Raw genomic sequence first — 13,203 nt, 5'->3', positions numbered from 1 at the left:
GCGGGGTGGAGCCCCAAGGTGCGACATAAAGATGGGGAGACAGAAAGCCCCTAGGAAGTGGTCAGACCAGGGGACATGTTCCCAGCGAGTGTTGTCAATTGACGTCTTCTGAGCGGTAAGGTCGAGGAAGCTAATGAGGTTTAGTGTGTGCCCCTTTTCGTGGGTTGGGGATGGTGCAGGGGAGGTGAGGCCAAGGGAGGTGAGGAAGCTAATAAGTTCAATTGTATCCTTGCTGGTGATGTCGTCTAGGTGGAGATTGATGTCTCCGATGATCAATAATCTTTGGAACTTGAGGAAGGCGTTTGTTATAGTCTCAAGGACGAGTTCGGAGGAGTTGTTCCAAGGAGTAGGTGGGCGGTATAGGAGCAGGATGCCCAGTGGGTGAGGGTGAAGTTCATCATTGATGGAAGCAAGCAAATTGTCTGGTCCCATGGCTTTGTTCACCTTGAGTCTTGCCAGTTCACTGTAAACTTCACCTGGTGTGAACTCAAAATTCTGAAACGGGTCTTCTGTGCTTTGTGTTGCCTACAACTGCGGACCGTGTCCCGATGCCTCACAGGTGAAGACTGAGCAGAAGTATTCATTCAGTAGTTCGGCTTTATCGAAATCTGCTTCCACGTAACTTGCGTACGGTCTTCTAAGGCGTACTATCCCGCCTGTGTTCCTTTTTCTGTCACTAATATACTTGAAGAAGGATTTGTCCCCCTTTTTAATGTTTTTTGCCAGAATTTCTTCCACTCGAAGTTTTGCCTCCCTAACTGCCATTTTGACTGCTGTAGACCTGGTCCTATATTTTACTTTTTATGAACCTCTTAAAGATTTGGTGGCACATCAAATTTTAATAAACATAAACATACTATCTCCAGCTAGAGCTTATCTCCTTAGGCTGTTCCAGGAAAACCCTCCCTAAAAACCCTGCACTACTACAGTGAGGTCCCCAATCTCTGAAGATCCCTGGTCAGCTTCTTCAGCAGAAGCTAAAAACCATGCACAAACACCTTATGCTTCTGATGTTTTCTTTTCAAGATCATTTGATTTTTGAGGCTTCTTGGTGCTCCATAGGTTCCCCATGGTCGGGTCTCCCTCTCCTTCCTCCTTCCCTCCCTCCTCATATGGCTGGGGGTCTCTCTCTTCCTCCTTCCTCCCTCCCCATGGTCGGGTCTCTCCTTCCTTCCTTCCTTCCTTCCTCCCATGGTTGGGTGACTCTCCTTTCTCCCTTCCTCTCCTCCCCCATTGTGTAGTCAGGTCGGGTCTCTCTCTCCTCCCTCCCTCTGTGGTTGGGTTCCTCTCTTCTCCATCCCTCCCTCCCTCCCTATAACCTTTCATAGTCCGCTGACAGTGCTAGTGGTTAAAGCAGAGCACTGCCAGCAGGCTAGCAGCTCCAGTCTCTCGTATTCTCTTCAGTCCCTGCTATGCTGGAACAGCTGATGCAATTTCCTGTTCCGGTGTAGCAGGGACTAAAGAGACCATGAGAGACTGCAGCCTGCTAGCCTAATGGCAGTGTTCTGTTTTAATCGCTAGCACAGCTGGCAGGCTGTCAAAGGTGTGTGTGTGAGAGAGAGAGAGAGAGAGATGGAAGGAGGGATATGGTGGACTGTGTCGGGTGTCGGCTGCTGAAGGTAGATGGTGGGCCATGGTAGCAGCTGCTGAAGGTAGATGGTGGGCCATGGCAGCAGCTCCTGGAGGTAGATGGTGTGCCATGGCAGTGGTTGTTGAAGGCAGATGGCAGGCAGCACTAAAGTGGTAAGAGGGCCTTCGTTAATGTGCGTTAAAATTTTTAACATAAGAACATAAGCAATGCCTCCACTGGGTCAGACCCGAGGTCCATCATGCCCAGCAGTCTGCTCACACGGCGGCCCAACAGGTCCAGGACCTGCACAGTAGCTCCCTATCTATACCCCTCTATCCCTTTTTCCAGCAGGAATTTGTCCAATCCTTTCTTGAAATCCAGTACCGTACTCTGTCCTATTACGTCCTCTGGAAGTGCATTCCAGGTGTCCACCACATGCTGGGTAAAGAAAAACTTCCTAGCATTTGTTTTGAATCTGTCCCCTTTCAATTTTTCTGAATGCCCTCTTGTTCTTATATGTTTTGAAATTTTGAAGAATGTGTCCCTCTCTACTTTCTCTATGCCCTTCATGATCTTGTAGGTCTCTATCATATCTCCTCTGAGTCTCCGCTTTTCCAGGGAGAAGAGCCCCAGTCTCTCCAATCTTACAGTGTATGAGAGGTTTTCCATGCCCTTAATCATTCATGTCGCTCTCCTCTGCCATATCCTTCTTAAGGTACGGTGACCAATACTGAACACAGTACTCCAGGTGCGGGCGCACCATTTCCCGATACAACGGCAGGATGACTTCTTTTGTTCTGGTTGTAATACCCTTCTTAATAATACCCAACATTCTGTTTGCCATATTAATAATCGATTTATTTGGCCTCCTCAGTAGAGAATGACAAGGGGAAAAAAATTTGTTCCCGGCCCCCTGAGCTTGGGCCCCATCCACGCGATCTCGGTCCTTCCCTGCCTTGTCTCCACAAACCATCTGATCCCATCCGCACAAGCCTTGAATAGTTTTATACTGAACTTATTTTATTAAAGTATAAAAAGAAACAATATTCTGTATAATTGTCATTTTATTAATCGGAGTTCTGGCTGCCGAACTAGAGGAAGAGATCTTCAGCTGGCAGGGCTTTGTTTATAAATATTTATCAACACAGCTACAATACTACTTTATTCTAAAGCAAAAAAAGAGAATAGAAATAGAATTTTTTTCTTCCTTTCTTGTCTGGTTTCTGTTTCCTCATCTTCTCGTCATTCTCTTCTTTCCATCCATTGTCTGCCTTCTCTCCGCCTCTTCCATATGGCATCTGCTCTATTTCTATGCTGTGCCTCTCCCTTCCATCTCTCCCTCTCTTCCACCCCCCCAACCCCATTGGAGTAGCCTAAGGTTTCTGGCCAATTGGAATCTTAGGCCACTCCCAGTAAATCCCAGAATGCACTGTGAATGGGGCCTAAGATTCCGGTTGACCCAGGGAGGGGCCTTAAGTGCCTGGGCCAATCTGGGCCTAAGGCCCCTTCCTGGTGCATCCCATGATCCACCGGGAAGGGGCAGACCTGCAATTCGTGAGAAGTTTATTTACTAAATTGTATTAGCTGTTTGATGTAGGAATTACCATGCACTGCTAACTGCTTTCACCACATTCTCTGGCAACGAATTCCAGAGTTTAATTACACATTCATGCCCCCTAGTCATAGTATTTTTGGAAAGACTAAACATCTACCTGTTCCACTCCATTCAGTATTTTATAGACCTCTAACATATTTATCAATGATCTAGAAACCCTGGAGAAAGTAATCTGCACTGTATGTTAGGTAGTACTTCCCTGACAATCCTACTAGATAGACTGGATGGACCATATCGGTCTTTATCTGCCATTGTTTACATGTTAAGATGTTAATAAGTATGGAGGGGGGAGGAGACAGTAAGCAGTGGCTGTGCCTGGTCAGGAAAAGATCAGAACCAGGAGAAAGAGAGCTAAGGTAGTAGGGTAAGAATTGTATTGGGTGGGGTGAGACTGGATAGTCAGGCAGGGGAAGAGAGGAAAAGTTGTAGATGTTACTAAGAGGAGCAATAGGAGAAGAGACTGGGGAAAGATCACAGATGTTGTGTTGGAGGTATCGAGAAAGACAGTAACTTGCATGAGTGAGTACAAGTGTCATGACAGTGGGGACAAGAACATGGAGTAAGAAGTATTCTGTGAACGTTATGGCAACTGAGGTCACGTATGCAATTCTACAACTGGAAATTAATTCTGCAACAGTTACTGTGGGTTTGTATTCTTGACGACATAGTGTCTAAATGTTATAGAATAGTGTCTATATACATTTTGCTGTAAACAATTAGTTTGTGCAGGAAAGCTCAAAACTGGGAATGCTACAACACCTAGGAGTAAAAGGGGAGTAACAGAAAGCATTAGAGGTAGGTTTTGGAGGGGGAATAAGTTCTCAAGATAAGGGGAAGCAAAGAAGTTAGGATCTTTCTTAAAAATAAAGGGTATGAAAACACATTAAAAATAAGCAGAAGCAGAACATAGTATTCAGATGAACCATCAAAAATTTATTGTACAAACAGTCTTGCATGTAACTATCAATCTATACATAAAATTAGATGGAAATGGTTGATATGAGTATGACCCAACATGGTCTGTGTTTCAGCTTACAATTCCTTCCTCAGGAGTCTTCAAAGTGAACACACGTGTAACAATAAATAAATATGTGATGACAAAAATGAATATGATAGACAGCTAGTGACGGGCCACAGCTAGTCAGATGAACACTGGCCTCTCATTTGTCTTTTTCCTTCCTGGCAGGTGAATGCCTCTGTCCTAGTAAGTGCTTTTGCTCCTCAGACAAAGCCATGGATTAAATTAGGGGAATCTATAGGGACCCTAATAAGAGGCTGCATTCCTGAGACAAACCAGGGAATTCATATAACAACTACAGGTGAGTCTATATCCCTATGGTATTGTGACATTTTATAAAGGTAATACTCTTAGAGTTGCTACTTGCTTAGGAGGTTTAGTGATATGTCTAACTAATTGGACATTTTTACTGCAACAATTTTACCACAACTAAAGAAAACACATTTATAAGATTATTTGCTCATTATTAAAGGACTAGTCTTTAAGCCCGTTACATTAACGGGTGCTAGAATATATGTCTGTCTTTCTTTCTGTCTCTCTCCCTACTCCTGTCTTTTTCTGTCTGCCTCACTCCCTGGCCCCCTTTGTCTGTCTGTCTTTCTGTCTCTCCTTGCCCCTGTGTCTTTCTTCCTTTCTTTCTGTCTCCCTCCTTACTTCCCTGTGCAGCAGCCACAACATTCCCTCTCCCTCCATTTCCCTGTGCAGCAGCATTTTTTCCCTCCCCCCACTTCCCTATCAAGAAGCCGAAGCAGCATTCCCTCCCCCTCCATTTCCTTGTGCAGCAGCATTTTTTCCCTCCCCCCCCCCACTTCCCTGAGCAAAAGCTGAAGCAGCATTCCCTCCCCTTCCATTTCCCTGTGCAGCAGCAGCATTTTTTTCCATCCCCTCCCACTTCCCTGTGCAGCAGCCGCAGCATTCCCTCCCCCTCCATTTCCCTGTTCAGCAGCATTTTTTCCCTCCCCCCCCTTCCCTGTGCAGCAGCCGCAGCATTCCCTCCCCCTCCATTTCCCTGTGGAGCAGCATTTTTTCCCTCCCCCCACTTCCCTATGCAGCAGCATTTTTTCCCTCCCCCCACTTCCCTGTGCAAAAGCCGAAGCAGCATTCCCTCCCCCTCCATTTCCTTGTGCAGCAGCATTTTTCCCTCCCCCCACTTCCCTGTGCAAAAGCTGAAGCAGCATTCCCTCCCCCTCCATTTCCCTGTGCAGCAGCATTTTTTTCCATCTCCCCCACTTCCCTGTGCAGCAGCCACAGCATTCCCTCCCCCTCCATTTCCCTGTGGAGCAGCATTTTTTTCCCTCCCCCCACTTCCCTGTGCAGCCGCCGCAGCATTCCCTCCCCCTCCATTTCCCTGTGCAGCAGCAGGATTTCTCCATGCTCCCTACTCTTTCCCCGGTCTGGCCGGCTCCCTTGCCGGAGTTATTTTTAAGTTTAAAGGTGCCACCTCAGCTCCTCTAACGATCACCGCCTGCATCAAAATTCTTCTCTAACGCAGGTGCGGCTCGTGAGAGGAGCCGCGGCAGCACCTGTAAACTGAAAAATAACTCCTGCAAGGGAGCCGGCCAACTGGCAGTTCAATGAGAGCCACAGCTTCAAAACGGAGCCCTCTGTCGGGCAGTGGATTTGCTCACCTTTGTAAAATCTTGGGATTTTTGAAGCTTCGGTCTGGCCTGCTCCCTGCGTGCCCTGCTGTAGTGTATTTTTTAGTTGAAAGACACGGCGGCGGCTCCTCTCATGATCCCCACCTGCATCGGAAGTCCGACGCAGGCGGGGATCGTGAGAGGAGCCACCGCTGCGTCTTTCAACTTAAAAATACACTAAGGCGAGGCACATAGGGAGCAGGCCAGATTGAACAACAGCACGGAAAACAGAAACCTAAGTGCGCATGCGCACTCCTACCTGCCGGAGACCTACAGCTCACAGAAAACGGAACACGCAGGTAACAGTGCGCATGCGCGCTTAGGGTTTTATTATAGTAGATAGTTAATGCTGAGAACCAAGGAAGCCAGGTTTCAATTCTCACTGATACTGCTTGTGATCTTGGTCAAATCACTTAAGTCTCCATTATCTTAGGTACAAACTTACCATAAACCTTCTAGGGACAGGGAAAAACCTACAGTATGTGATTGCAGTTTGTCTTGAGTACTACTGAAAAGGCATGAAATAAATCCCAAATGGAATGAAATATGCATGATTTCACTGGAATTTCATATCCATTTACTACAGAGCATAATGATTTTTAAAATAATTTTGTAAGACAAAGAAGAGTAAATGGATTAGGATTTAGTTCACAACTTTATCAGAAACTCAAGGTAAGTTACATTCACTTACACAAGAAATTTTTCTTTTTCTGGAGGGCAAGTAAGGCCTCTTGTGCCTTACTTGAAATAAAATTTGAACTAAAATTGTATTTTTGTGGTCTGGAGAAGGGGACCTAATAATTACTGGCCAGCTATAATAATTCAAATTTCAACTCTGTACTCTTTACCCCCATACATGCTAATAATCAAGTGTTGAAAGTCATGGGGATAGGTTACACAAAATAGAGTCCAACGATAGTTCAGGCAAAACATTCAAGATTAAAACAGAACAGCATACTGGGCCCAATATTCAAAAGGATTTAATCAGGCAATAGAGGTTCCTGTCCAGTTAAACCCTGCTGACTTGGCTATCTACCAGTATTCAATGGCATTTAAGTGGGTAGTATTATCCAGGGAAGGAAGTTATTTCAAATGAGCCACACGAAGTTTAAATGGGCAATGATACTAACATATGTTCAAACACTATCATATGACTGAAACAAAAGCTTAAACAGATTTTCAATCTTACAGCCGCTCAGAAGTGTGTAGCCCTCCTAGGGAGAACCCTATAGGAGCACCCACTGCCTAATCACTGTGTTTATACTGTGATTGATTGAAAATGTAAATAAAGATCAAACTATATGAACTTAGTATTTTCTTTAAAGTTGTAATGTTCAAACACTTATCTCCAAAGTGTATAATCAGGATCCTGGGCCCTGATGTGGACCATGTTTCAATAATCTTCATCAGGAGACCCAATAATGATCTTTCAAAAATGTGAAACTGCAAATTGAAACAAACACAGAAAGCTAGCATGAAGCTCTCATTCACTAACAATTATTCTTCTATTAAATGTGAAAGCATGTAAAATTAAAAATTGCTGTCCTAACAAATGTAAATTGGATAGGTACCTGTCATAGATGTATTATTCAAAACCACTAACACTTGCTCGCCAAAAGAATATTTTACAATGAAACAAACTGCTCCATGTTTGTTTGCTTTAAAGATGTGCAGGGCTAGATGTCCCGGACGTGACAGAATGACATCACTTGCCCAAACGTTACTGAAAATGCCATCATCCATCTGCTAATGATTTAAATTTTACATATTGACAGGCTGTAGCACGCTGATATACAGTGAATGGAATGAAGATGATCATAGGAAAGCTTGCCACTCTAATTCACTATTTAAACCCCTAGGGCAAAAGGTGTCTAATTTAAAGATCCACTGTTGCTCTTTATTCTACAGAGCCCAGGACAGATAATAATAATAATAATAACAGCTTATATACCGCAATACCGTGAAGTTCTATGCGGTTTACAAAGATTAAGCAAAGGTACAAATTGATTGACTTTAAGAGGGGAGGAAGAAAGAGGGTTAATAGGACAGGAAATCCATTTTTGAGGAGAGAGTGATCAATAGAACAAGTTAATCGTTATAGAGGGGAGAGAGAAGAGAGGATCAGTTGTCTAGATATTTAGGAACAGGTGTGTTTTCAGACATTTCCTAAATTCCTGGTACCTCAAGAACTGAGAACGTAAGGTCTTCAATACCATGCGGTTGTGTGAGCCAATATTTGACAAGGGAAGCCTCCAATACTTGGGTTCTGATTTTACTTAAATGCTCAGTTATGCGTGTTTGACCAATGTATAGTAAAAGATACGAGCATTGGATGATATATATCACCTCATTTGTACTACAGAGAGATGGGAATTTCCCATATCTCTTCAGTACCCACCCCGGAACATTCAACTAGCATAATGGTACACTATGTTGACAAACTCTACATCGTGTGCACGGTCTATGTGTGCCTGAATCCCTTGTAATATTTGATGTCGGCTCAATAAATTGAGAGCACGTCAGGCATTGTTTTAAATTACGGCCCCTCATTATTTAATTTACGGCCCCTCATTATTGGGTCTCCTGATGAAGATTATCGAAACGTGGTCCCTGGTTATACACTATTGTTTGCTATGTACTAATTTGCTATTTGATTTCAATAAAACTTGTCAATAAAAAACAAACAAAAAACAACTGGTTCTGCTGAGAGGTGTATGGATCCTTAGGAATCATGGATAGTAATGTTCTCCTTCAGACAAATAGATGTTCCTGGACTACCAGGAGATGGACAATGTCCAGATCACTCTGATGGTAAATACATACATAGCACAGTCTCGCCTTACTCCTTAGTTTCTCAGCAGGGATATAGATGATTCCCTCTTCTCTCAGGCACTCACCGGGAATCTGTCTCCTATGTATGCCTGAATTACTTCCTCAATTCCATATACTAACTAGGGTAGGCAGATATAATTTCTTTAGCCTTTCAACATCCTAATCATCTGTTCAGTATGCCTGCCTGTTCTGATCATTCTTACAGTAATTAATTTCCTAATCTCTTGTTTGTCTGTCTTGAAGAAATTGTAATCTCTGTTGAACAGGGACTGTCTCGTATATGTTTAGTGTTCAGCACTGCATACATCTAGTAGTATTATAGAAATGAGTAGTGCTAGTAGTAGCCTTTCTTTGTCTGTATGGCTAGGGCTTTAGTTAGAAGAGACTATCCCCATTGTGTAGATGGTCAATGGCCAGGGAGACAAAAGCCAAAAACATTTATTCAGATGTGGCACGGGGTTCTTTTACCCTGAGGAGGTGTTCTCCTAAATCAGTTCCCCCCTCTTTGTTTATATTATTGGGCCATTTGATTCTCCTTCCTTTTGGAAGAGACTGCAAATTCTAATGACTGGGTAATGCTCTTCCAAGCAACTATGTATGTTGAGCAATTCCATAGCTAGTTACATGTGTACATGCCCAGAAAAGTAGTGCTTACTCGTGTTAGTGTTCCAACCACTATTGTGTAGGAGTATATATTTGTGTTATAGCTTGTAAATGCAAAATGGGTGTTGGGGGAGGGGGGCATGTATATGGGAGGAACATTGGCGGTGCTCTCAGTTACGCTTGCAATTTACAGAATACTGCAAGTTTGGTTTGTTGTTTTTTAAAAATATATACCTTTACTGCATTTATGTGCCCACTATTACACCTGATCGATGGTTGGTGCAGATGCTAGATTATGCTAGCATTCTATAAAAGCATCTGGACATCCAGAAGCTGTTATAGAATATACCCTTATCGTACTGTACTACAGGAGGTGTTGAGTTATAGAATTCCTTCCTCACCCCCCTCCCACCCCATGTGTCCTTTATTATAAAAATATATTCAAATAACCAGGAATAAATTTCATAGGGATGAAGATTCTAAAATTATGAAAAAATATTTTTTTAAACTTTATTTCAATCTCTCATCTAAGAATAAATGTACTTTCTAGAAAAGTATTTTCTAATTTTTCCCTTCATGCTATAGGAGAGCAGCTTAGGAAGGCTGACAATTATTTAGTCGCTGCTGTGGCCATTGGATTTCTTAAAGGAACCAAACAAACCAACTTGAATCTTATCAATGCAGCACAATATGCAGAGGAGGCTGGACTGAAGGTAGGTATCTAGCACAAAGAGCATTTAACCATCTTTCAAAGAACTTGTTCTGATTTTGACAGTGAAGTATAGAGGCTTAGAGGGACATAATCAAAAGAAACGTCTAAGTTCCCTTTCAGTCTAAGTCCCTAGACGCAGGGAAATGTCCATTCCCAAAAAAACGTCCAAATTTAGTTTGTTGTTTTTTTTTTAGAATGGCCTACCTCTACGTTCAGCAGTTTAATCGCCCAGACTACCACTGTGTGTATCCTTATAACACATTCCCGCCAAAAAATCGCCCAAATCCCAAACGCCCAAAACAGGATCTTTTAGGCAAAAGAGGGGCCAGTCCTTCGCCTAAAAGCAGGATTCTCTAACCAGTGTCTGTCATAAACAATGCCTGTTACAGAATCTTAGAGCCATCCTGCCACAACGATCGCAGCAAGAGGTTAATAACCTACTGGGTACTGGAGATTATTTAGGAGGGGTACAAGCTCAAATTCTTTTGTCCCCTTCCAGGTCTTTTTCTGGATTCTCCAGCAGGGAGACCAGGAAAAGCGGTCAGAGTTCCCTGAGTGCTCTTTCTTACCTCTCGGTCACCTAGCGGTCCAACTGATTTTTTTCTCCCAATTTCTTGCTTCTAATATATGCGTTTTACTATGTGTTTTTGCCTGCTATGCAATCTTTTCAGATTTTCTCTTTGCCTTCCTAATCAGTTCTTTACATTTGACTTGCCATTCCTTATGTTGTTTCCTATTATTTTCAATTTGGATTTTTCTATTTTCTGAAGGATTTTGTTTTAGCTGTAATAACTTTCTTCACCTCACTTGTTAACCATGCCAGCTGTCATTTGGCCTGCCTTCCTCCTTTTTTTACATCTTTACCACATAAAGATGTATATCAAATCCCTTACCCTTACTGTAGTTACTGACATGTTATTGATTTTCAGTAATGAATAGCATATATCTGAAGATCGATCAGGGATTGGGTCTGAGAGTAGCCTTTCTGTTTTTTAACAGCAGTCTTTGAAATTGTACAGTTTGATCTATTGAGAGATTGAGAAATATGAGTGTTTAAGGAACTAATTGTATTAAGGTTTAGCTCCTGTTTGTAGGGCCAGCAACAACAGGTGGTGGTGGTCGGAAACAAATGTTCATTTTTTTTTATATGCAATGTGGTGTCTCACAGGGCTCAGGTTTATTCCTCACATTATTCAGTATATTTATGGCTCCATTGAGAAGGTGTTTGTGTGGAATTGTGTGCTAGTAGATCTCATTCTGGGTGCTTATTTTATAAAAGCATTTAGGGGCCTGTGTTGCCTTTTATAAAATTTTTAATGGTTGAGATAATGAAAATGAAAAAAGGTAAATAAAAAGATTTTCACTATCTGGACCTATGAAGATTGGGAGCCTTTCCGGTTCCATTTGAAATTTTCTTTGGCTACCACCCTTGCTATCTGATGGTTCAACCATTATAAAGTAGTTTAGTATGCTTTAAGACTTTATAAAATAGGCATAAGAACATGGGTGCTCTCTTATAAAATTGCCCTTTTTAAGTTGAAATGATCAGACTTGGAAAGGAACAATCAGCTTTCTTTTTTTTTTTTTAATCTTTATTCATTTCAAATCTTAAATCAAGTACAGTATTGACATTTATCAATTAAGCATTCAAATACAGTTGAAATCCTATAATTGATCATCATAATATAAAATATTACTCCCCTCCCTTATTTATTTATGAAAATGATTTGTTTCAATTATAATCAAAAATACCCACCCCCCTCCCCCACTTAATGTCTTAAAATTTTATACAGGGAAGAATATTTTTAATCTTTACAATAATCTATTAATGGCCTCCACATATCTTGAAATTTGTTATAATTTCCTTTTTGGACAGCTAGTGTCCTTTCCATTTTATATATATGGCATACAGAGTTCAACCAAAAACAATAATTAAGTCTATTCCAAAAAGCTTTCTGATCAGTCTTTTTATTCCCTCTAGGTCTCAGCTCACCACAGTGATACTTCATCAGAGTGCTGCATGGAGGCTACAGTAGGTTCCCAGTTCCGTGTAATGGGGTCAGTTCATGGTGACATGCCTGTCCTCTTGAAATTGAACAGAGCAGCTTTCAGACAGCCTATATCCCTAGATGGTGATCTGATACTATATAAATCACACCCCAACAATGTTCAGAGGCTGCCTGCAATTCTTAGTAAGTTAAGGAACTCTTAGCAGCTCTTACTTACTATGTATCACAGCATTCCATTGCAATGAATTTATATAAAAAATGAAAGTCTTCTCATCAATGCACAGCATTTGCTTAAAGAACTTGGTACAGAATAGAAAATGACAATTATATGAAGTAGATTCTCTGAACCCTAATCCTCAGCCTTAATCCATCTTGTTTTTTACAAAGGTAACATGATCATCTCTCCTCAGAGGAAGGATGTCTCTCAAATAGAGCATGAGTTTTGTGTGTACCTTTTGTTTTACTTTCTATGATTACGTTTCTGATGCTTTCCTTCTCAAATAGATTTGGAAGGCCATTTTTGATAGGACATCTAAGTCCAACTTTAGATGTTTCCCGCAAGACATCCAAAGTCGGATGTGTAAAAATGGCCATTTTCCAACAGGACGTCCGCATTTTTATTTTTTTTTGGGGGGGGGGGTGGAAATCACCTACTTGGATGTCTTGGATGCCAGAATGTTAGACTGTCAGGACATCTACGGTAACTTTATTCACCATTTTTGACCACAAAAGTGTCCAAGTTAGAAACATGTGGGAGGAACTAGCATTGTAATGGACTGGCCACATAGACATGCCAACAGAGCAGTGGGGCTCCTTAGAAAGCACTGCTGTGAACTTCCCATAAAGGGTGCTAGATGTACATATCACTATAACCCCCTTATAATTTATGCTGAGCCCTCCAAAATTCCCCCCAAACTTACCCACCTATATAACACCCCAATAGCCCTTATGGCTGCAGGTAGCACCTATATGGCAGTATAGTAAGGTTTTGGTGGGCTCATATGTTCCACTATAAATGTACTGTTTAGAGCAGTGGTCTCAAACTCGCGGCCCGGGAGCCACATGCAGCCCGCCAGGTACTATTTTGAGGCCCTTGTTATGTTTTATCATAATCACAAAAGTAAAATAAAAGAGTTTCTTGATCATATATCTCTTTAGCTATAAATGACAATAGTATTACCGTATTTTCGCGGATATAACGCGCACC

At 42.0% G+C, this 13,203-nt stretch overlaps 1 protein-coding gene across 1 annotated transcript in view; it reads left to right on the top strand.

Moving 5' to 3' along the window:
• The window catches only part of PHGDH (phosphoglycerate dehydrogenase), a 93,544-nt gene that overhangs the window by 68,952 nt on the left and 11,389 nt on the right, over positions 1-13,203 (top strand). Inside the window, exons 9-11 of the mRNA XM_033946901.1 lie at positions 4,372-4,504; positions 9,861-9,988; positions 11,969-12,179. Of these exons, the coding sequence (XP_033802792.1) occupies positions 4,372-4,504; positions 9,861-9,988; positions 11,969-12,179 (472 nt within the window). The remainder of the gene's footprint in view (positions 1-4,371; positions 4,505-9,860; positions 9,989-11,968; positions 12,180-13,203) is intronic.

The sequence above is a fragment of the Geotrypetes seraphini genome, chromosome 5 (genome assembly GCF_902459505.1).
Source record: "Geotrypetes seraphini chromosome 5, aGeoSer1.1, whole genome shotgun sequence".
NCBI lineage: Eukaryota > Metazoa > Chordata > Amphibia > Gymnophiona > Dermophiidae > Geotrypetes > Geotrypetes seraphini.
Note: the sequence above shows the minus strand (reverse complement) of the source record. Positions and strands in the feature narration are given on the sequence as shown.